Consider the following 25,552-nt stretch of genomic DNA (forward strand, 5'->3'; position numbering starts at 1 on the left):
ATTAAATGAGGTAATCAACAGCAGAGGAATCTCTGAAGGCCAGTCTTGATTCACTCATCCTTAGATATGTGTATGGGGCTTCAGTTGACAATTATCATATGCTTGTACAGAAAGGGACAGAGACCACCACAGCTCTGCAGCCCCAAACCAGGAAGTCACTCATGCCTATGCTTAAATCCCAATGCAGTTAATAGGACTTAAATCCATGCATAAGTGCTTTGCTGAACTAGGGTCTTAATGCTTCACTCTAACTCTTACCCAAAAAGAATAGGTCTGGGGTATATCTCTTGTTTCCTCCCTGGTAAATACTGATACAGAGAAGTAATTTAGCTTCTCTGAAATATCCTCCTTTTTCTCCTTAATTGTTCCCTTTACTTCCCTTGTGGTCCAGGAGATTCAAAAATTCTCTCTCACTTTCCTGCTTCCAATACACTTAAATAATTTCATGTTGGTTTGTGTGTCTTTGGCTATGTGCTACTTATTATTCAAATTCCCTCTTAATCCTCTGATTTTTATCTTACATATTCTACTTGCCATAGTTTATGTTTCTTTCCATTGGCTTCCCTTGGGCTGGACTTCTGCTTTTTAAGGATATCTGTTTGATCCAAACAGCCTCTTGTACCTATACTTGTATTTTTCTCACCACTGAGCTTTTTTGTTTAAGAACTGCTCACTTTCTGTGACTCTGTTATGGTTTGCTTAAGTAGCCTCTATGCTATTTGAGGATTTTAATTTCCTCTTCTATGAATCTGTTCTTTTAATTAGCTTCTTTTAAAAGAAACATTCCTGCTTTCTAAGGTTTAAAGTCATAGTGCATGTCTCTCAATCATTGTTCTCACACCAAAGCAAAGTATCAGACTATATCTGTAAAAAATGTTTACCTCATCCGGCAATGAGTAAATGGTGATCATTTTTGAAAACTCCTGGTTTCCAAAGAAAACTGTCCCTTGCTCTGGATAGATGTCATTGGTAAAGACTGGTTCAACAACCCAAGACACACTGACATTTCCATAGTTTCCTTGGTTTCTTACAATTCTGTAAGCAGCTGTGAAATGCAAACATCCAGTCCGATAAGTGTGCATCCACAAAACAATAAGACCAAAAAAAGAGATAAATTAACAAAGCTAAATCAAAGAAAGAGAAGAGAAAGGTAATCCCCCTGGGGTTCATTTTTGGTAGAGCTATTAAAAACACAACATGTGAGACAAATACAAAAAAGACATGCATAAATGTCACATGAATATAAGAAATAGGTTCATGGAGGCATTTCCAATCTGGGTACTATTGGAAACTGTTGAAGATCCAGGCAGTCAAGTGATATGCCTCTCCCGGTGAAATAAAACCTTATCTGCAAAATGCTGGCCATTTTCTGCAAAGTGCTGAGCACCCTCAATTCGTGTGACTTCACTGGAAATTGAAGGCAGTCAGAGCCTTGCAGGAAGCACTTCTTAGAATTTTGCAGAACTGAGCCCAAAACGTACAGCCATATACCTGCACAACAGGACACAACCTATTTCCAGGATCTGCACAATTGGACTCCTGCACTTATGGTGAACTTTATTTGCATGAATAGTCCCTTTAGAACTAATAGGACCACTAACATGCTTAAAGTTAAGCATGGGAGTGCATGTTTGCAGGATCAGGCATAAAACAGCAGCTGCGCAATGTAAGAAAAAGAAAATTCTATTCCAGATTTTGAATCCCTTCCCCAAAACTACCCAAGGAGCATGTATTATGCAAATAATTGTATTAGTCTCCTCAAAAAGTCTAATTCCCAAAAAAGCTCTATGTTTAGAAGGACAATAATGGAAAACATAGCTTTAAGCAGATGCAGAAAACAAAAGAATAAAAGATCTAGATAACAAAAAATCCATGTTTAGTATTGACAGATGGATGTAACAGAAGCCTCCTTTAGTACAGCAGTAAGTGATGTCTTTGACTGGGAAAGCAATGTTCTTATAACCACATGGTTTAAGTGTGTTAGTATGCGTTAAACTAATAGCTTGAACAAAAAAAGGAATTACCAGCATAGACTTCTTCTCCTTTACTTTCATTTATTGTTACTGCTAGTCCATCAGGGAGGAACTGAATTACTCCATGTGGATCATCGTTCTTCAGAATGGTTATATTGACCCTTGTGGCACTTCCCATCTTGCTTGGCAGTTCACTGTGGCTACTGAGTACCACAGAATAGAGCTCATCCAGCTAGAACAGGGAAACTAAGTCAGAATAATAGTATAGATTCACAACCTTCATCACATGAAAAGAATGAACCACAATCCACCTGGCAAAAAGAGTTACAGCTTTAAAAAGCAAATCAATGTGCATGTGTTTCCTGCGCTAACATCTGTGAGCAAGAGGTGCTTCTATTTTGCATAGAAAGATGGAGAATGTAGATGCTTCCTATGTTTTACGGCACTCCCTGGTACTCCCATACTTTAAATAAGAAGAACGGAACACTACTGTCGCTCAGAACCGTATCTGTTCATGGAAACCATAAATGTTATTTTTTACATCTTGAAAGACATCAGTGTCTCTTTTCTCATTACTTTAGTCTCATTTTTTATTACTTTATTAAAAAAAAAAGTAGATGTTAAAAACAGCATTTTCACCAATCCAGCAACAATGCAATAATTTGCCACGTTGGTCTAAAGGGAGGGTCAGTTTCATGTTGCTCTCAGGAAATGCTCAGGGGAGCATTAATGTATTATAAAAAGGGTTCTCAGTTGCACCTCTCTCTTTATATTGCTCCATATTGCCACTTCTCTCTTTATATTGCGGTATCTGTGCACCTCACAGTCTTCAATGTATTTATGCTCCCAGCTCCTCTGTGAGATAGAGAAGGGCTATTATCTTCATTTTACAAATGGGGAACTCAGTCACACAAAGGTATTTAGGTGCCTAACTCCCATTGATTTCTATGGGAGTTAGGTACCTAAATATCTTTGAGAATCTGGGCCACAGAGACTAAGCAACTTGCCCAAGATCACACAGCAAGTCTGAAGCAGAGCAAGGAACTGAACGCCACCCAGTCCCAGGTTACCATCTTAACTACTGGGCCATTCTTTGTCTCTGTGCACTCCTCTAGACAATGCTACCACTGTTTCACTTTAATGAGCACTAAAAGCATTAACCCTCTTCAAAAAAATTAACACAGATTTTAAGCAGTTATACTGATTTGTAGGTTTGAGAGGTGTTTTTTGTTTTGTTTTTAACTTAGTCCAACACTGAGCATAATGAGTAGTGCCCCATTTCCATCCCTGAAAGTAGGAATGTCATTATAGATCAGCTTATGTGATGTAATAAGATCATTTAGCACATCACTCGTGTAATACATCTCTGAGGAAAAAGGCACGAAATGATTATGTGGAAATATTCCATCAGCTATTCGTTTACGGAAATATGAGGAGTGAAGAGCATGGATCTAAAGAACCTCCTTCTAGGGCAAGTGCATAATTAAGATCTGCATTCAATTATAGATGTAAAAGAACAAAATAATACATTTGTAAAAACTGATCAAACACTAATGCATTTGTGTCCACAGAGTTGTACTCAAGTATCATCCAGGTACTAATCGGCTGACAAGTGCTTGCCATGTTGCCACCAAATTAGGTAGCAAGGCATCTGGTTTCAATTTTATCCCTTCAGGAAGCAGCAGACTAACAACAGGAGTTGAAAATGAGGGGAAGCTGTCACCCAACAAACTCTGATGACACCAGAAAGAGGGAAGAGCCACTTGCTCCTAACCCAAAGCGTAGGAGAATGAGAGGTGTTTCTGGCCATCTGGACACTTCCTCAGGTGACATTTTAGGTAAAGAAAGTTCTATGGGCTTTTTGAGAAATGAGGTTGCCACTGTAACGGTTTCTGTGGGGAGGTGGTGACATTTGGATTCAAGGAACAAGATGTCATCCCGATATTAGGACCAAAACCTGATCACCATCCAAATCCAAATATTAGCCTAATATGCCAATTCCTTATGGAGCACCTTAGATTAGAAAAAATGGTTGCACTTCTTTCAAGTGGGTTGAAGAGAAAGAGAAAAGCATATTTCAAATCATCAATCATTATGTACATGTAGATGACGCCTTTTGTCCAAAGCTCTATAAATACTATATACAAACAGCATCCCCAAAATGCAGCTACTTCTGGTGTGGAAGGAGTAGTGAGGTGGACAACAGAACTTCAGTATATTGTATAATAATGAAGGAAACTTTGATCAAAGACATCAGGACAAACATTACCCTTTCAGTAAGTGTCATAGAAACGTTAATATCCATGCAAAGTACACAGGACTCCAGTTAATAAAATCTCACGCAAAACACCTCCATGTATATGTGATCGTTTTATAGCTCAGTCAGTCACTCTTTATCTCTGTGTCCCTTGACAAGGAAAAGAATGACTGAAAAGAACCAACAGAAACCCATCTAAAATGTTACTCAAATCTGCAAATGAAAGCATCTGTGTAGTAAACAATTATTAAAACCACAGGATTTGTGAACACAATTTAAGTGTAGAACAATTCTTTTACCTCCGGAATCCCATCCATCCTTGTTAGCAGAGTAATTATAATCTCCCTTTCACCAGGCTTAAATTCCAGAATTCCTGTGTTACCATAGAACTCATTGCTGTCTCTAGGCTCTACAGTGTAGCGCAGAAATTGTTTGACAAGTGTCCCTTTGGAGCGGACAATTTGTAGTTCAACAGACTCCCCTTCCTTTAAAAAAAGAACAGAAGATAAAGCAATTTCCCAGTACTCAAATATACTGTTAAGGTCAGGTGTCCACCATGGAAGTACTAATTACTTTGAAACTTACTTTTATACTGTAGGGTCCCCTGGAAGAGGAAGAAAATTCAAATACTCCCCCAGGATCATCATTTTCCAAAATGATCAGTTCACAACTCGTAAACCCAGATTTAAGGATCTGATTTTCCACACTAACCCTGAGAAAGGAAGATAAGAGATATTTTCAAGTGGCAGTTTTGTTTGGAAAACAAATACAGTATTCTGCAAAGTATATAAACATATCAGAGCTATGGTAAACACTGATGGGTTTGTGTTGTGTCCCCAACCCATGAAAGATTATCAGTGATTAACCTCAATGGTGACATTGACTAAACAAACAAACAAATCACAACAATTATATGAGAATGTTTCAGGTGTTTGGGGTGTATTTTTTGTTTTTTGGGGAGGTTTTTTGGCTTCTAAAATACACTCAACAGAAAGTGAAGGTATTGTGGCTGGTTGTTCTGAATTTAACAAGGTCACACATGCCCAGAACACTCAGAGAAAGAAATGAAAATATAATTGTACAGATGAATACTGAAAGGTCAGATTTAGTGCTATGTTATACTTTACTCCATGTGAAATAAATATCCCCAAACCACCAAAACACCCACAATTAATTTAGTAGTCAGGCATTGGGGACCCTACTCTGCTCCCACTGAAGTTAATAGAAGTTTTGCCATTGACATAAATGGTAGCAGGAATGGACCCTTGATACTATTAACTATGCTTTAAGAATGTTTGGTGGGGTGGCATCAGGGGGCTAGCTCTGGCCCCAGTAAGAGTTTGTGCTTCTTCTTAGAAGCTCTAACTTTTACCACAGGTGCAAGATCCTTCATGGCCCCTACGCCACTGCAGCACATGCATAGGTAGCATGGCTCTGCCATGCCCACTCCTCACTCTTCCACTTCTGACACACCTCCTGTTCCAAGACAGGTGGTGATTGATGCAGGACTGGAACTGGCAGGCTTGTGCTAGCAGTGTGTTCCCTCTGGCAGAAGATTTCACTGCTGGTAATTTGTGACCAATTACTGGCCCCTTTTGCAGTTTATTAGTGGCACAAACAGGCCACTAATTCTGATTACAGCATCCAGTCCTACTTAACTAAGTAAAAACACAGGAGCTTCTTGTTATATATATTTTAATAAGAGCTAATGGGAAAATTGATCCTTGAAGTGCAGAGAAACCTAAGAAAGAATTATGCTTCCAAATATGTTTCTGACTTCTCCTTTTATAAACATTACCAGCCCTTTAATAAATCAGTCATCCTGTCTCCAGTGAGCTTTCTTGTATATTTTTCCCCTCACATCAGACTCTTTACAGGTAGCACCTTAAGCTTGGCATAAAAGAAACCAGACAAGCAAGCACTGAAGGATGCACTGAAAAGCACCCTTGAATTTGGATAATATATGGGTCCATGGTCTGTCATATAATTGGATCCTTTCAGATATTTTGTTTCCAATTAAAATTAGGGTCTACGTACTGCACATGATTTTCTGTGTTTTTTCTACCTCCTACTCACCCTTGATCTGTATTTCACATTAAAATAAGAAAATAAATTTTGGTCCCAAGTGAAGGTTTATCAAATGTCTGGAATCAATTGAATCACAAATTCCCAAAGGGAAATCTGGAAGTCATTAAAGAATTACGCTCCTGGTCCCTGATTATTACCTATAACAGCCTGTCCTAAGTAAAGGACACAGGACAGAATATAAGATGAAAACCCGCAACAAGACCATCATTATTTAACAAGGTGTGACCTTGTTTGTGTTAGTTAACTATGAAAATTACTGATGTGTCAGTGAAAAAAGTTGTACTACAAAATATACGCAGGTTATTTAAAAAGAAAATAACTCAGCCCATAAGTTATTTTAGGGTATTTACAGAACACTTGTTTTGGCCAATTGTAGTCAGCTCAGTGATTTAAGTGAGGCAAGTTGTACTTGTGGCAATTTCAAACAACTAATCCACTGTTTCATCAAACGCTTAAACATCAAACGCTGAGCCATGCATTCATAACATTTATCATTCATAGATCCTAAATAAAGAAGTGTTTTCAAGCAGGCACTCCATGTCACCAAATGAAACTGCAAAGGAAGCATGCATTGCCTGAGGAGATGCAGAAGGTATGCTTCTTCAGAGGGAAAGAAATTATAAAGAGGACAGAGTCTTGTCCAACCCAACCGCTTTCAAAACAAAGTGTTGATTCACTGAAGACAAAGACACAGCTCGCTGCACTTACCCAAAGTACACGACAAACCTTTCTGTCTCTACCCTGTCAACATAGAGAGAAAGAAAGGGGGAGAGGAATAAAAGTGCCATTTGCCAGAATTTCAATAATACCCATCTTAGAAGAGAACACTAAAGCTTTTTTGTTTTGTTTTGTTTTTATAGCTAATAATGTTCACTTTATGGGAACGCTACTTACTTGGCACTTCCCTGTTGGTAAATGCCAGCAAGAGGTTCAGCAGTTCCCACTTAGAAGAGATGACCCAGGACCAATGAGCATGTCAAGACCCATTCAAGACATTCCTTACCAAGCCCTCCTCCAAGAGCTAGATGGCTGGCCAAACACTGTACATGCTCACAAACCGCAGCAGCTGAGTAAATTTTATTCAGCTCTGTTTGTAATTACTTAGTGCCTTTAATTGGCCAAAAAAATACCTTTATTCTCAGCTCTACATGACTCTAGGATCTGGTTTTTCATCAATCTGCCAAAATGGCTATATTAGCAGATAAACATAGGGAGAGTTTTAATGAGAACACATAAAAAACCCTGCTGCAACAGGAAGCCACATGAAGTCTTATTTATGACAATTTTGATTAATCAAAGTACACAAGAAAAGTATTTTGTAATCTCTTAATTCCTTCAATTTTAGTCACACAATTGTAACAAAACTATAAGTAGCCACAACAGACTAGAACTGAGGTTGAGTATGTCTCTGCTCTGCAATTTTAACAGTGTATTTTTACTATGTATTAACAACCCCGTCTTTTTATAGATCATCATGCATCACAATGGTACAAATAGGCTACAGTTAGGCTTAGGGGCAGAATCCTGTCTCTACCGAAGTCAATGGGAGTTTTGCTATTGACTTCAGTGAGGCTAGGATTTCCCCCACAATATATGTACACATTTCTCCCTTCCTTCACAAAATTGCTCTGGAACAGTTTTGCAGTGTAAGTATTAATATAATAAAACTATAAACCAAAAATATAATATGAACAAATATAACCCAGATATTTAGAAATGGCACTGTAACATCACTAGCAAAGCTGTTGGTAGTATATGAACACAGGACACAAATGAGACATTCTGACTATCAGATGGGTTTTTAATATGTATGTTCAAGCTTTCGTTGGGATTTAAGCTATAATAATTTCTTAATGAGTGAATGGTCAAACCACAAACAATATCCCTTTCAGTTGCATGGAGTTATACTGAATGAATCCAAATATAACCGAGACAAAATCTCTGTTAAGAAGATGGACAGAGGAAATTTGTCTGGTAGCAGGTTGTGGTGAACTTTACATGGGTAATAGCATAAAACTTGAAAAGGGCAACCCCAGTGAAAGAGGAAGAGACTACCACGAGGTTTATATCCTGAAATAAAAAACTGGGTGCTCTTACAAATTAATATCAGAGAGGTTGCTTCTGCTCCCATTTAAGTCAAAGAGAGTTTTGCCATCGACCTCAATCAAAGCAAGACTAGATCTTTTAAAAAAATATATGCACTGTATCAAGGTTAATCAGGATAATACAGCTGTTTTGACCCGATATATTTTCCTGGCTTCAATTGTATTTTCTTTCTGAAAAAATAAACATCTATGAAAAAAATAAAACACTGAATAGAAACAGTCAGGATTAGAGGTTATAATTTCTACACACACAAAGCATTGAAGTAAGTGGGATCACTCACAGAGTAGTATGCTGGCCCTGAATATTTACAACCTGTGTTGTGCTGCGATTAAAAGAATTATCAAATACATTACTAATAACAATCAGTCACTAAGAGACTAAAAAAAAGAATTTAAATTAGTGCTGTGAATTTGAACTTTAGATCCAAACGTTTACAATACAGCACTCACATGGCTTCACTATTATGCTATATTTTCTTGGGAAAATGAGCCTGATCCTGATAATTTTCATTCCCTAGTACTGCATACTAGTGAATATACCTTATTGATTTAGGCCCCAATTCTGCAAACTTTTATGCACATGCTTAACTTTAATCACAAAAGTAGTCCTTTTGATTCAATAGGACTGCTCACTTCTTAAAGTTAAGCATGCGCATAAGTGTTTGTGGAATCAGTTTGTTAACCTCTCCCTAACACTTGTAGCAGTGAACAAAGACCTAAATCAGAACAGCAAAAAACATGCCTATGCACAGGCATATTACCTATAACAGCCTGTTTCTGCTGCTGTATCTGGTGCACATTGAGGCTTTGCATTATGGAAAGTAGATATTCCAACTGCTTTAGTGTGTGTTGCACATGACATGATTAGTCCTTCCCCATTCCCTATGCATATTGGGCCAAATTCTTAAGTGCACTTGAACAGTTCTCAGGAAACCTGGGGGTGGAACAAAGGTGGCTTTCTATCATCTGATCATGATGATAGTCAAATACTGATTTATTCCCTGATGAGCAGATTCATTTTACACTGCCCCCATTGTAACCACAGCTAATGGCATTTACTGGCAGTGCTGTAGGATGCCTCTGTCAGAACGTTTTGATGTGTATGTCAAAGATTTTAGGGTTTTTTTCTGCCACGCAAAAGTTATGGGAAAAAAAAGGTCAAACTTATAAATTCACTAAAAAATGTGTGATTATTAGGAGGATCACATCTGATCAGATCTCATTTAAGCTTGTAACAGAAATCAGAGGAGTGAAGTTCTGGAAATGCCTTCCAAGGAGAGCAGTGGAGGCAAAAAACCTAACTGGCTTTAAGACTGAGTTTGATAAGTTTATGGAGGAGATGGTATGATGAGACTGCCTACAATGGCATGTGGCCCATCTGTGACTGCTAGTAGTAATTATCTCCAATGGCCAGTGACTAAATGGAACACTAAATGGAGAGAGCTCTGAGTTACTACAGAGAATTCTTTCCTGTCTCTGGCTGTTGGGTCTTGCTGAAATGCTCAGGATGTAACTGATGGCCATATTTGGGGTTAGGAAAGAATTTTTCCCCAGGTTAGATTGTCAGAGACCCTGGAGGGTTTTCATCTTCCTCTGCTGCATAGGGCACGAGTTACCTGCAGGTTTAAACTAGTATAAATGGTGGATTCTCTATATCTTGAAGTCCTTAAATATGATTTGAAGACTTCAGTAACTCAGCCAGAAGTTATGGGTCTATTGTAGGAGTGAGCAGGTGAGGTTCTGTGCAATGTGCAGGAGGCCAGATTAGATCAGTGGTTCTCAACAAATGCGCAGAGGTCTTCCAGGAGGTACATCAACTCACCTAGCTATTTGCCTAGTTTTACAACTGTTTTTTCCCTAGTTTTCTGTTTTACAACATAAAAAGCACGAGCAAAGTCAGTACAAACTAAAATATCATACAGACAATGACTTGTTTATATTGCTCTATACTAGATACATTGAAATGTAAGTGCAATATTTATATTCCAATTGATTTATTTTATAAATATATGGTAAAAATAAGAAAGTAAGCAATTTTTCAGTCATCGTGTACTGTGACACTTCTGTATCTTTATGTCTGATTTTGTAAGCAAATAGTTTTTAAGTATGGTGAAACTTGGGGTACACAAGAAAAATCAGACTCCTGAAAGGGGTACAGTAGTCTGGAAAGGTTAACAGCCACTGAATTAGATGGTCTTAAAAGTCTATAAAATGGATTCTGGTCTTAAAGTCTATAAGAAACAAAGTATAAAATGCTTCCTTCTTGAAAACCAAATGTGCAATCTCTCTGATACTTCTGTAACAGACTTTTAAAAATGTTGTCCCCTAAATGCCTACTACAATTTACACCAGCTTCACAAGGTTTCTTGCACATGCTTTTGAAATAGCTGGTATTGAACACTTTTAGAGATAGGAAGAAGGCTGGACTAAGTGGACCTTGGATTTGATCCAATATGGCAATTCCTATGTTCTTATGAACTATTTCCATTTTAAATTAAAAAAAAATAATAATAATAATGGAAAAACTTAACATGGCTGAGGTTCAAAGATTTTAGATAGCAAATAAGACTTTGAGCAAAAATATGAGTTCCATGCTTTGAAAGCTGCCTGGGAAACTGAGAATTGTCACTGAATTTGTATTATTTTTTATTAAAACCATACTGCTTTAAACACATTTAGTTCAGAGCAGGGGATTCAGGCAAGATAAACTTCAAATTGCTATGGAATGTTGTTTGATAACTCTGCTTCCTAGGTTTGTATTCAATGCTCATCCCTCTTTAATTTTGGGGGGATTATCCACTGATTTAATTAGTCACAAGAGTCAGTTTTAAAGAAAAGTATTGAAGTAGGATTTGCCACAGTTTAAATTCCACTGAGTTGCTCATCAGATGGGATACCTCTGCCCAGGGTTTAATCAAAATAAAATGTATTTAATTCTGCAAGTTATTGTATTTTTCACTTATTTTTCTTTTCATGACAGATGAGATTCAGAGTTGTTGTCTTGAATGGTAATCAAAATTAGCAGCAGCAGTCGGAATGAGCACTCATTCCAATATTCTGTTCCTTGTATTTTTTAGTTTCAAGTAAAACAAGAAATCTAATAAATCTCTGAAGACAAGACCAGCTAAATTTGTACAGTCAAAGAGTAAAGTGAGCATAACATGAAAGGCATTTGAACAACACACATCCTGTATAAGAACAGCAGCTCTCTTGGGAGAGTTTTAAGCACAGTAAAGTAAAAAAAACACTGAGTAAGGAGAAATTATTTTAGAGCATACTGGTGTTTCTTTGCACCTCCATGAAGAGAGCATCGCACAACACATAAGACACACTTGAGTACTGGAATTAAGGAGCTTAATCAGCACGAATGGCCCTCAATGGACTCTCTGCAATTAGCTGCATTCCCACCATGGACTAATCTCTACTACACTGACAATCTGAAAACCATCAGACACTTCACACTGAAAGGTCCCAAATTTATATTCTGGATCTGCAATGTTTAAAACTCTTCCTTATAACTCAGAATGTAAACATTTTCTGAATACACTCACAGCCAGATTCACAGCAGGTGTTAACTGAGATCACTCCACATTGAAGTCAATGGAAGTATGGTGATTTACACCGGCTGAAGATCTGGGCCATTGTATGTCCACAAGCTTGTTCTAGTTTCCCATATTACATGGGATATGATTTAAAAAAAATGTGTGAGCATTTGCTTTTAACAAATACTCTAAGCACTGTAAGACCTCTATTTTCCAACTGTATTTGGCAAAACGACAATGGTCTTTTCTTCCTCATGCAGTTCTCACCACAGTGATCTGGTGTTATTTATGTTTTGGTCTGGATTCCGGCTGGATTACTGCCTGGCACTCGACATGAGGCTACACCCAAAAAACCCCACTAAGAGTCTTCACCAGGGACAATATATGGTTGCCTCTTCATGAATCAGTTCTTCTCTTAAGGGACACTAATATAACAGTCCTTCATAATTTGTATTGGCCTCCAAATTTGTTTCTAGATGTAATTTGGGGTGTTAGTTTTAACCTATGAAGTGCTTGCTTCATACTTTGCACATGGCTACCTACAGTACATCTCTTTCTAACTTATACTGTGGGAGTTACCATCAGCTGAAATGCATAAACTAGCAGTACCACAATTTAAACAGGAAGGGCCTGGGGGAAAGGTTCTCACAGAGAAGGATCCCCAGCCCTGAAGCTGGATTTTGCCCCACTTGATTTCACAAAGTCCAGATTTGTTTACCTCAGGGAACATTGCTAGGTTTACCTATTAACTGAGGCTTTTCCTGAAGGGCATAGTTTTTAAATAGAGAACAGGGGAGCAAGGAGAGGGAAAATGTATTTATGATGGCTTGAGAGTTCCTTTTGTAAGTATGGATGTAGTTAAATTATTAATGTTTTGTAAAAATGTAACCTGCATAGAGTTAGACGCAGTAACTAAATTTCAATAAATACATATTATCTTCATTAGCATATTAGCATTATAGTGGCAAATTTTATCTATGATATTATAAGAGAGTGTGTGTGTGTGGGGGGGGGATATTTACTAAAGCTACCATAGCGCACACACTTGATTTTCACCTTGATTGCTGCTGCAATGTATAGTACAGCACAAACACTTCTCCAGCACACAGTCTCTTTGTTTTGATTCTAATTCACTACTGCTTGCCGGGATGCCAGTCCTGGAAACTCTGTTTCTCCACAAAACAGACACCATGCAGACTGTGGCAGTGCATGCTTTCGCACATCACCCTGCCATTATCCTTCACCCGTGATTTGGAAGAGCTATTTCTAGCAGAGAAAGGTGGTCTCCATGTTTTCTTGGCTTTTGCTAGCACCAGTGCTGCCAGATTTCAGTCATAGGCGTGAGAGAGATTAACTCGGTGCTGGACAGAGACTGTATACATCCACAGAGAGATTTGGATTTTGTCTCCTGCTTGGTTTTCCCTTTCAGTCAAGACCATCTCTCTGCTTTTTCACCACTGACTTTCCCCACAGTGTAGGAAAGCTGCTTACTGCTGGCACACACTTTACCCCCATCACTGTCCAGATCAGCACTCCCTGTGCCCCTGAAATGTACTGCCAGAGCAGAAGAGTGGTTATATTTGTTAAACTGCATAGTGCCCTATTCAGCACCTCACTGTGGCCATATTTTTCAAGTCACAATGTGCGGGGAGGGGAGCAGAAGGTAGGGAATTGATCAGCATGATTGGAGGGAAGAAGTACACTTGTAGCATGTAACACACAGCTGAAAGGATTGAGGATGTCCACCTCGTGTGCTGTCTCTTCCTTCTATTAATCTTATCTGTTTCTTCTTCTTCCTCTTTGCTTCTCTTCACCCTACATTACTTCCCCAAATCCTTAGTTGACTTTTCTGTCCTCAATCTCCCAGGGTCTCTGCCCAGAGCTTCTGCTAGCCACCTCCTTTTCCTCAGGAACCATAAGAACGGCTATATTAGGTCAGACCAATGGAGTAAATTACACTTCCCTATTCACTTTCTCCCCACCATTCATTATTTTAGACACCTTTATCATATCCCTCTCTTAGTCATTTCTTTTTCTTTTTTTTAATCTCTCCTTATATTGAAGCTGTTCCATACAACCATTTTCAATTCTAATACATTTTTTTTTAGATGGGGTGACCAGAACTGCACCCAGTATTCCCGGTGTGGGTGGCACCATGACTTAATATATATATTGTAATGCCACTATATAATCTTATCATCTATCCCTTTCCTAATGGTTCCTAATAGTCTGTTAGCTTTTTTGACTGCCACTACACATTGAGCAGATATTTTCAGATACGATCACTCCAAAATCTTTTTCTTGAATGGTAACAGCAAATTTAGAGCGCATCATTTTGTATGTATAGTTGGGTTTATGTTTTCCAATGCACATTATTTTGCATTTATCAATATTGAACATCCTCTGCCATTTTGTTGCTGTGTCACCCAATTTTTTAACTCTTCACAGTCGGCTTTGGACTTAACTATCTTGAGTAATTTTGTATAGCCTGGAAATTTTGTCATTTCACTATTTACCCTTTTTTCCAGATTATTTATGAATATGTTGAACAGCACTGGTCCCAGTACAGATAATGGAAGACCCCAGTATTTACCTCTCTCCATTGTGAAAACTGACCACTTCTGCCTACCCTTTTTTCCTGTCTTTTAACCAGTTATTGATCCATGAGAGGACCTCCCCTCTTATCCCATGACTGCCTATTTTGCTTAAGAGCAGTTGGTGAAGGACTTTGTCAAAGGCTTTCTTAAAGTCTAAGTACATTACATACACTGGGTCACCTTTGTCCACATATTTGTTGACACCCTCAAAGAATTCTAATAGATTGTGCCTCACCAATTTCCCTTTATGAAAACCGTGTTGACTCTTCGCCAACAAATCATGTCCATCTATGTGTCTGATAATTTTGTTCTTTACTATAGTTTCAACTAATTTGTCTGGTATTGAAGTTAGGCTTACTGGCCTGTAATTGCCAGAATTGCCTCTAGAGCCTTTTTAAAAAAAATCAGAATCACATTAGCTATCTTCTAGTCATCTGGTACAAAGGCTTATTTAAGCGATAGTTTACATACCACAGGTAGTAGTTCTACAATTTCATATTTAAGTTCCTTCAAAACTCTGGGGTGATCATCATCTGGTTCTGGTGACTTATTACTGTTTATCAATTTGTTCCAAAATCTCCTCTAATGACACTCAGTCTAGGACAGTTCCTCAGATCTGGCACCTAAAATGAATAGCTTAGGTGTGGGAATCTCCCTCACATCCTAAGCCATGAAGACCAATGCAAAGAATTCATTTAGCACCTCCTCAATCATCCTGGGCCCCGCTGATTGTTTGGCAGGCTTCCTGCTGATGTACTTTAAAAAAAATTGCTATAGGTTTGTGTGTCTTTTATTTGTTGCTCTTCAAATTCTTTTTTGGTTTGTCTAATTATACTTTTACACTTGACTTGCCAGAATATAAGCTCCTTTCTATTTTCCTCAGTAGGATTTGACGTCCACTTTTTTTTCCATTTACTCTATTGAATAGCCATAGAGGCTTTTTTTTTTGGTTCTTTTACTGTTTTATTTTTAATTTGGGGTATACATATAGTTCAAGCTTCCATTACCGTGTTTTTAGAAAGTTTCCATGCAACTTGCAGGCATTTCACTCGTTAATGTTCCTTTTCATTTCCACTTAACTACTCTCCTCATTTTTGTGTAGTTCCCCTTTTTGAAGTTAATGCTACTGTGATGAGTTTCTTTGGCATTTTCACCCCTACAAAGATATCAAATTTAATATGGTTGCTATTACTGAGCTGTTCAGTTACATTGATCTTTTGGAGCAGATCCTGTGTGCCATTTAGGACTAAACCAGTCACACTCACATCCACCCACAGAAAGAAGAGCAGAGAAGTGAGGGAGATACTCCTCCTATATTCTTCTCTTCAATGGCTCTGTGTCTTTTAGGTAATTAGTAGCCTCTGGAGAATACAATGAGCTCACGCAGAAGCATCTGTAAGGCAGACGTGACTGTGGTTTATTTTGTGATGAAGTAAGTGTGTGATAATTTGTCTTCCTGAACATTGACCTTGCATAAATCAGTAGGAACTTGACATTCTAGTGTTTCTCTTCACCTGTTGTATGCTTGTGTGAAATGATTCCATTTGATAGGGTATGTATGTCTATAGCTCAGCTTTTTGGGAGCTAGCTTGTATTCCTGGCAAGTGTTTCTCCCACAGAAGACACCAATTGGGGAAGGCAAGTGTTGGGTGCTAACTGTGGATGTTCTTGATGAAGATCTGTGGGTGCACTAGATGCCCAGCATACAGCACGTATTCTCATCTGCTGTGCTGGAAGGACGGGCAAAGCTGAAAAGTTCTCCTCCAGAGTACTAGGAGGTGGAGTAGCAAGTGGGAGGCATTTTAAAAATATTTATTTTAGGGGCTCGTACTAGGCTGACTGGGAGCAGGGCAGGAGATTTAACTCCTGTTCTGAGGTGGTGTTGAGACCTGGAAAGGGGGAGGAGATTCCTGGAAAGGGATTCCTCCTGTAATCTATCTAGCGTATTCTGCACTAACTGAAGCATATGGAGTGATCTTCACATGCACATGGCATCAAGAAGCATTACAGTATGGAGGTTCAAAGGCATAGAGTACTGTTTATGAGAGAAGAGACATTACAAGCTCCAAATCAGTTGATTGTGATAAAAAGGGCCACAAGCCACTGCTGTCATCTGAGAGTCCATGAGCTGTGATGGAGCTAGTCAAAATTCCCAAGAATGAGAACTATCAAGAAAAACAGTGACCCTATATCTTCAATGGGAGCAGCAAACATAAATCCCCATCAAAGAAAATAGTACTATGTGGACTGTGGCAAGTATTGTATGATTCACAATACCCACTGGAATTCTAACGTCTGTTTTCTGTTACCTCACGGAGTTGTTGACCTTCCTGTGGAAATCAACATTTAGAACCAAAAGTTTAATGAACCGCTCATGCTACATGTCTATAGCACTTCTGGATAACTTGGCATTCTTTAAGTAGATTAATACATGTGTGTTGTCTCACAAATATAATGAGAGATCAGAGTTGAAATGTGAACTTAGTAGTCTAATAAGGTCTTCAAAACCATATTTCTGCCATAGCAAATATGGTATCAACTCATTAGATACCAAGGAAAATATACATTCCCACGTTACCCTCCAGTGAAAACAGATCCTATCAACAGCACTGATCTAAAATACAATGCTCCATCAGGCTTCTACCAACACACTGCATGAATTGTGTGATATTATTGTGATACTGTTCACTACATATGAAATTAAAGGTATTTCACTGGCTCTTTATAGCATTAGGATGCAGTACCTGTCCAAGGTTAATGTCACAGTTTCATTCATTTCAGGGATATCATCGGTTTTGACAGTAATGTTGATTGTAGTGTCACTTTGTCCAGTTAAAAACACAACAGAGCCATTAAAAGGACTTAGATCATCATGTGTTACTGCTTTGGGATTGAGGCCAGAAGGCTTCAAACTCCAAAACACAGTGGCTTGTCCATCAGTCCCATCTCGATGCAAGGCAATGGAAACCTAGAACACACATACCAACCTATGACTTTGAAACCAACAGAATACATTTAAAACAAAATCAGCTACTCCCTAACAAACTATTAAATGGACAGTGTGCATGTTGGTATGGACGGCTGATTCTCCTTTCACCTACATCAGCATATCTCAGAATTAATACCACTGAAGTCAATGGAGTTACTTTCACAGTTTTTCATTGATGTATCTATTGAATGTGTTCATTTGATTAATTTATATAATCATATATGTTTGGATTAATAAATAGTACCATTATTTTCAATGGACTACTAATACCCTCAGATCAAAGTTTGTGGGACAGCATAGGAAACTAACTGCTCTATAGATAAATAAAGAACTCCAGGATTGTCAGCCTTGCACCTAATAACTTAGATTTAAAGAAAAAATCCATAAAATAAAATGTAGTGATTCTCAGTATTTCTTGATTCTTTTTCACATTTATAGTAATTGTAGAACTTCACAGATCTAATGCTAGTCTTTGAAAATTAGAGGGGAAGACCTGTTCTTAATTGCACATTTATAAGATGATCAGAGATATAGGTACAGACTTTGAAAGCAACAAGGATTTTATTTTGTGCACCTTTATTATTCAGTTCAAATTGAAATAATGTTTTACTCTATTTTGAGCCTTTAACGCCAGTCCTCGAAACAGACACTTTATTGCTTTATCCATAGGACAATTTTTTAAAAGGTAACAAAATATCACTAGAGCTTTGTGACAGCTGTTTAAAGCTGGGAACGTTTCTCCCTCCCTCCCCCCCCACCGACCCCCCCGAACTCAGGGCTCCCTTCCATGAACCCTAAGATTGGGTCAAGCTAACCCTACAAGTAGTGTCAGCAAGCTGAATGTGTCTTGACCTTTAAAATGGGTAGCTTTTCTAATGTGGCTTTAAAACAGGCTTTTGGCACGGTGAGGATTAAAACCCAACTCCAAACAGTTAGCTGCTTCTGCATTTTTCTAACAAAAATGTGAGGATCACAGTGTTTGACATGAAAACTAAAGGCAGAGTTCCAGTGGACTGCGCAACCTTAATTTTAGAAATGTTCTGACTTTTTGAGTGCTTGATTTCCCAGTCTTCACATTGAATCAATGCTAGTATTTTACATGGAAGACTATAGCAAATCTGATCTGCCTGCAAATTGGACTTGATAGTAGGCAGGAGTATAATTTATTTTTAAAACTTTAGCTGTTATATTCAAAATTTTTGTAAATATTTTCCCCTTGTGGTCCCAATATTTTAAATGTAACCACATTAGGCAGGGAGACTAACCTAAACTTTGAACTCAAAAACACTCAAACTTTTGGGAAATGTATATCCTGAATCATAGCTCAAGCCCATCCCTAGATATTATAAATGTTGCATTAGGAAAAGGTTAGCCCACATAAATGGTTAAGTCAAACAAGACACAACTAAGACAAATTTGATCCCTCCCCCTCCAATTCTGAGTTCTTATGTGTGGGTCTAACCAACTTTACCTATTAGGGTGCAGGACCCAGAAACGTGAGATCTGAATCAGAGAAAAGAGACAAAAATATCCCTAAGTATATTTTGTTTAATATGACTATATGAAAGATTAGTCCTTTGCAGATGTGTTTATAGCTATCACAGGCCAAATTCACCTCTGTTATAATGCCGTTAAAGTCTTAGATAATTTTGGCCTTTATGAAAAAGGACTGTTCTTTTTCTAACTTGTCTTTTATTTTTAACATCAGAAATGTTTTAGATCAGGTATGACAAAGGTTTCTCTCCCATTAACTTTCAAAAGGCTAGAGAGAGTAAAACAGATTAAACTTCCTACAAATAAACGTGCAATAGTAAAGAAAAATATGAAAAAGGCTTACTTACCACTGTAGCAGTGAAAGCCTCTGGCTCATAAAGAATAATTGGAAGATTACTAGTAAAGCCAATTTCTCCATTTGCAATGTCAGGAGTAATCCTCAGGGAAATATTTCGAATCTCACCTAGTCTAGGACTTACAGATGGGATTGGAGGAATGATATTCACCAGCTCGACTCTTTCCAGCTACAAAACAAAAACAAAACCCCCAAAATTCTTTAGTATCAAATGGGTGAAACTCTGTTGTTTCTAGGTGAGAAATATGTGACAATATATTGTCATTTTGTATCAATATACCTACAATTTGTCTCTTATTCTTTCATTTGTGTTTTATGTTATACGAACTGTAAGTCTCCTTCCACTGGTAGTAGGCCAAAAATACATGTGCTGGAGAGGACTCTGTTAGATACGTAGGTGTCAAATCAAACCTTATGCATATTGAATACACTGGTCTGAACTTACTGGAGAAGTGACAAAGCACTGAGTGGAGAGGGATGGGAAGCAAGTCTACGGACATGGATAAATCCCCCATGCCTGGCCAAGTTGACCCAACTTCTGAAGGATTCTCCCTGCGAAGGGGGAGGCTCTGATAGAGTAAAGCCATTATAGTGACTCCTTTGCCACCATATTTCCTGAATTTCGATATAATGGATATGGTATGAGGAAAAGGTGTGGCTAGAACTCACCTGTTCCTCAGTTGCTGTAATGGCCTCTTCAAGCTGGCACAGGCTAGAGCACCCTTCAGTATATGTCAATATGAAGGAATGTCAGTCTTTACATTTGATGAGCAAGGGAGCAAATTCATAGCCATGTGGTGTAGATAGACGAACAAAAAAATCCTTTTACAGACATGAGATAGTAAACTTTCAAGGATCTATTTTTCAAAATGTTATGCATTCAAATAATGAATTCAACTGACCATTTGCATGTGTAAATACACATACAACTGCAGAAACTGCTCAGAAAAATTAGTCATCCAATTAGGCCTGCATTTTTTTTAGGCCAAAAGACATGAGTGCCTTTTTTAAAAGTATGTCCTTATTCGCTTGTTTTTTATTATTTTCTCCATTGTCAATGCTCTTCACTAAATAAATTTTCCATATGACAGACTGCTCTGAAGGTTTGGTGGGAAATACTGTCAGTCCATTTTCAAAAAGGCATAACCATCTGGCTATTCCTGAAAGGAGTAAAAATAGAGGGTACTATATGTGACCTTTCTTAACTGATGTCATAAAGACTTGGAACTATATGTGCCAACTTCAGGGTATCTAAGCAAACTGATATAAAAACATCTTGAGCTGTGTCTGCAAAAAGATCAAAAAGCAAAAGCTCCATCCCAAAGAAAGATGAGAATGGGGTTCAGAATTAAACATGTAAAAGCAGAGATCCAGACAGTGAGGGAGATTTATGCTCTCCTATATCAGCTTTATCCTTTAGGCCTGTTGAACAACAATGGTGACTTGTGCCAGGGTAGACTAAAAACACTGCTATAACTTATCTAACTTGAGGGGTAAACTAGGCTATTGTCCTAACAATACCAAATCTAAGAACTTAATTTTTGATTGTGTAAATCAGCAGATCTATTGAAATAATTGGAGCCGTATCAATTTACGCCAGTAGAGATTTTTGGCCTATAAATATGTTTAAAATGCTTTATTTATTGAGAAATATAGAGTTAAAATATAAGCCAAACTTCCTTTCTCTTTCCACACATTTCTATTAATTTTTGTATTCATTTATGACCAACAGACAAAGGAACTTCATTTTTGTGTATTTGTTTTTGAATGTACTTATAATTTTGAATATGTTTTTGAAAGTATCTAGTAGTACCCTAGTTACGAATTAATTCAGAGTTAAAATATAATCAAATCTTAGTTTATAAAACATTCCTCTCTTTTCCCATTATTTTCAACATATATGTGTAGATTCATTAGTGAGGCAACCAAAAGTGAACACAGTATTCCAGGGAAGGATATGCCATTAGCTTGTAACATTTCATCATAAAATTTTCTGTATTGCTCAGTTTTCCTTTGGACATCAATTTTGTTTTCCATATTTCCCCATATGCATCCAGTCACATTTATTTTGTTTTTAAATCTCAGACACATTCCATCTATATTAAAACATGTCAGTGTCTAACTAGAGCTGTGTGGAAACTGGAATTTCCAATCCATGGAAAATTTCACATTTAAAAAATCATTCAGATTTGTAATGAAACGTCAGAAGTGTGAAATTTTCCACGGAACAGATATTTTTGAAAAAAAAAATCCATTTGGGAATAAACAAAATGGAATTTTTCAAAAATTTCCAGCAATGGCTGTCCACCTTGCTGGCTCCCAGAGAAAAAGGCTTCAGAGCAAGTTGGGAAACCTGAGAGCTCCAGCTCTTCAGCACACTGCAGGGGTGGTGAGGAGCCTGGCTCTTTGGCAGCTAGCCAGGCAGAATACAGGGGAACCAGTGAGGCTGGGAGCTCAAGGAAACAAGCAGACAGACTGGCAGAAAACTAGGCAGAGTGCCTGCCCCTGATCTCTTTCAAAAAGGTATTGACATAATCAACACATTCCTGTGGAACATTTCAATTCCATCAATTAATCACCTTTTCAACAGAGAACAGTTCCACTGGAAAATTTTCAACCAGCTCTAATTACCAACCTTGCAATCACTGTTGTATTAAGTTGTAATTAATACTATGAACTAACTTGGCGCTCAAGACTCTGCTCCACCCTCATTTTCTCAAAATTTTTACAGCTTTCACCACCACCAACTACTCGTTCCATAGATAAGAACAATAGTCAATATAGGATTTTATAAAGAAAGTACCCCCTTCCTTTTCCCACCAGCTGCCTCAAAAAATAGCCATTCATCAAGTCCCAGGTATTACTATCTTATTTTATTATTTTCCAGAAGTTATTGGGGGAGGGGAGGCCTGGAGGAAGAATGAGTTAGTAGTGAAATATTTACTTTATTTTACATGGCATCTGAGTTTGTATTTGAGTTGTCAGGGCTTTTATCCCTGGGTGTCTTAAGCATCCGTGCTTGGCCTGACTGAGTCACTCAAAGAATTATTCAATACTTTGGGATCCATTGAATTTGGGAAAGCCCATTAGTCTTCCTTAACATGCCAAAAGCTGTATCTCTGGCTACAGTCGGTTATTTAATTGGGTATGTCAGTGAAAAATTTTCAACTCACTTCTGATTCTTCTAGCCATTCTTTAGCTTCATTCAAGTTTCACTTCTTTCTCCTGTTCCCTCTCCCCATTCTTGAATTACTCATCTATTGTGTACAGCACAAGCTCTGTAATCTTCTCCTTCTAACCATGCTCCCTGAGCTTATAGCTCATTCACAACTTGAAGGGATTGTCTTAGTGACAAATAGTGCTGTTTTCCAAAAGAGTTTTTAAATTAATTGTCCACGATAGGAGGCCCCTCTTGTTTTATTTATCTAAACACAAAGATCCTTCTGGTTTAGAGAGAATGTGCAACACTGAAGGCTGGGATCTAAAGTTTGAAAAGCTGAGCAGTGCACATAGGATCACTGAACATGATGAATTCTGCAATAATTATCTGGTACAAGTTTGGGTTTTTTGTTTGCTTTTTTTTTATCCAACACTTTTACTGCATTTCAGTACTTAAAATTGCCTTTAAGTTTCATAGATTAATCTGTTTCACATCTGCAGCAGATCAATCTGTTCTAGGGCTCCAGGAGCGAGATCAAAGTTTAAATTAAAAGAATGGCACATGGCCATGATGGCTATCAGTAGTACAGCTAGCCAGAAAATGTCTCCCTCCCCGCAATGAAAATTTCAATGAAAATGCAAAAACAATTGTTTGTGATGTTTTCCATGGGAAATTTCAAACTTCTTGGCAAAAAAAAAATCAAAAACTGAAAAAAATTGTCCAAACCTAAAAATATCAGCCAGAAAATTTCATCTGAAAACCCAACAGAAACATGGCTAACACCTAAAACTTTTTTATTCAGAAATGCTACCATGGTGACTCCTGGGAGTTGTAATTTGGGTGCCTCATGCCCCAGTTCTCCTGTATAGATCAGGCTCACCGGCCAGACTACATCTCTCATGATGCACCACAGTTTCTCTTCTTGCTGACCTACTATGGTGCATCATGGGAAGTGTAGTCTGGCTAAGGAACTTGGCTCGGAGCAGACTGGGGCCATAGGGCACCCAAACTGCAACTCCCATGAGTCACCATGACAGCATTTCTGAATCAAAAATATTTTGGGGTTGCAGGTGAAATTTTTTTGTTTTCAGGTGTTCTGTCGAAAAACAATTTAGATGGAAAATGCTCTAATCAGCAGTGAAAGAAGTTGCCTGCTTCAAGAAACAAAACTAGAAAGAAGAAAAAAATAAAGGGCAGGAGAGAAACTGGAAAGAAAATGAAGAAAACTACTCGGCCAAATTCAGAGGCAAGTTTAACATGGTGTATGTTTCACCAGCGTAGACTACCTTAGATTCATACCCACTTATTGATATTTAACTTATATTCCCTTACTCATCCTCTTTGGATTTGGGTTGCTGAGTTTAGTTTAGCCTAAAGGAATGTAAAACATGCCAAGGATATGGAAGACAAGATTGTATCTTGAAAAGTAACTGAAGTAGACCACTCTCCCCATTCCAGTGTACTGTTATAATGGCTTTTCATACTAAACAGCTTTGTCTCACTGTTACTATATCCTCCCTATTTCTCTTTATTGTATCCATTTGTTTTCTCTTGCTTTATGCTTATATTGCAAGTTCCTTAGGGCAAGGACTATCTTTTTTTGTTAATTGTTCATACAGCACTTAGCAAAATTGGCTGCTGGTCCATGACTGGGGCCCCTTTGCCTTACCTGTATACAAACAGTAATTCTTACACCTTCTCCTGGCTCCTTGGCAAAAAAGTTATATCAACTTAGCCTTCCCCACCCTTCCCTAAAGTGACCAATATTTACACACCAGTACATACATGAATCTCACACAACCTTAGGTTACATCAGCACAGTCTGACTTTGGCTCACAATGTTGATTTAGAGCCTGATTGATGATCCAACTGGATCTCTTGCAAGACTGTAGACTAAGAGCCTGGTGTAAGGCCCATTGAAGTAAATGGGAGCCTTTCATCTGAATTCAATGGGCTTTAGATCAGGCCCTAAATTCAAAAAATGAAAAAGAAGGAACAAATATAATTCTTATAACACTGTCATGAAAATTTACCACCCCAGACACAAAACCTACTCAACCATCTTTTTTCATAATAATGATGATGTTAAAAAAAATCTGAAATATATTTTACTTATCTCTTTAAAAGTATTATTGCCCTAGAGTGAAGGGGGACAGTAAAATTCTGCAACCATGAATGTATGCTATGTTGCTGAATTCTACAGTTAATACATTCATTCTGTTAGAATGGAGGGCTTACAGAAAAGACATGTGCTAGTAAAATAATTATTTTAAAACAGGGCTCTAACAAAATACATTGCTTGAAAAAACTTCTTCATATCGGAGAAAGGTTTCCTAGCTACATAGAGTATCGGTAATTCTTAGGGCACACAAAAAATAAGGAATTACTAGTAACACTGTACCCTTATTTATTGGAAAAACAGTTGATAAATATTTTAACATACAAAGTACCTGTATGAGGAAATGGGCACCATTTTGAAGAAATGCATCATTTCTTATTGGTAGGTTTAAAATGTCCTGGGGTTTTCCTTCTGGAAAGATGAGGATGCCTCTTCCTGAAGCATTTAGGATGCCATCTTTTGCTCGCTCAGGATCCACAGTTCCAGCAGGAACATACAGTGCAATATAAACCAATCTCACAACTCCAACTGTTCCTCTTTGCCTTGCAAAACTCAAGGACAAAAACCGTCCTGTGGGGTTGCTTTCAATCTTCTGGTTCTCCAAAGGGTAAAACTCTATTAGACCATAAATATCATCACTGTCCTGAATGTAGAACAAAAGCTACAAGAACAGAAAAATATCCTTATTACTATACGTCAGCATTAGCACACACCGTATGATTCATTCTTGTACTGATGGTTGCTCTGATTGTTACCATGAGATTTTCCCCATCCGTTTTTCTGTGAATTTATAGTATTCATGAAAGAAGCCAGATTGACAGCCCCAAAATCTGAGGTCTCTTTTGTACAGAACATGTACAACAATGGCTGTGT

The 25,552-nt window shown here is 37.9% G+C and overlaps 1 protein-coding gene across 1 annotated transcript in view; it reads right to left on the reverse strand.

The window, feature by feature from the left end:
• ADGRV1 (adhesion G protein-coupled receptor V1) overlaps positions 1-25,552 on the reverse strand; it is a 336,348-nt gene that overhangs the window by 294,688 nt on the left and 16,108 nt on the right. The window contains exons 8-15 of the mRNA XM_067568750.1: positions 25,011-25,340; positions 19,393-19,569; positions 17,307-17,530; positions 7,027-7,059; positions 4,816-4,942; positions 4,530-4,715; positions 2,025-2,205; positions 882-1,045 (exon numbers count right to left, since the gene is read on the reverse strand). Coding sequence (XP_067424851.1) covers positions 882-1,045; positions 2,025-2,205; positions 4,530-4,715; positions 4,816-4,942; positions 7,027-7,059; positions 17,307-17,530; positions 19,393-19,569; positions 25,011-25,340 — 1,422 coding nt within the window. The remainder of the gene's footprint in view (positions 1-881; positions 1,046-2,024; positions 2,206-4,529; positions 4,716-4,815; positions 4,943-7,026; positions 7,060-17,306; positions 17,531-19,392; positions 19,570-25,010; positions 25,341-25,552) is intronic.

The sequence above is a fragment of the Emydura macquarii genome, unplaced genomic scaffold (genome assembly GCF_026122565.2).
Source record: "Emydura macquarii macquarii isolate MOO-44397 ecotype Brisbane River unplaced genomic scaffold, CSIRO-AGI_Emac_v2 contig_2897, whole genome shotgun sequence".
Lineage (NCBI taxonomy): Eukaryota > Metazoa > Chordata > Testudines > Chelidae > Emydura > Emydura macquarii.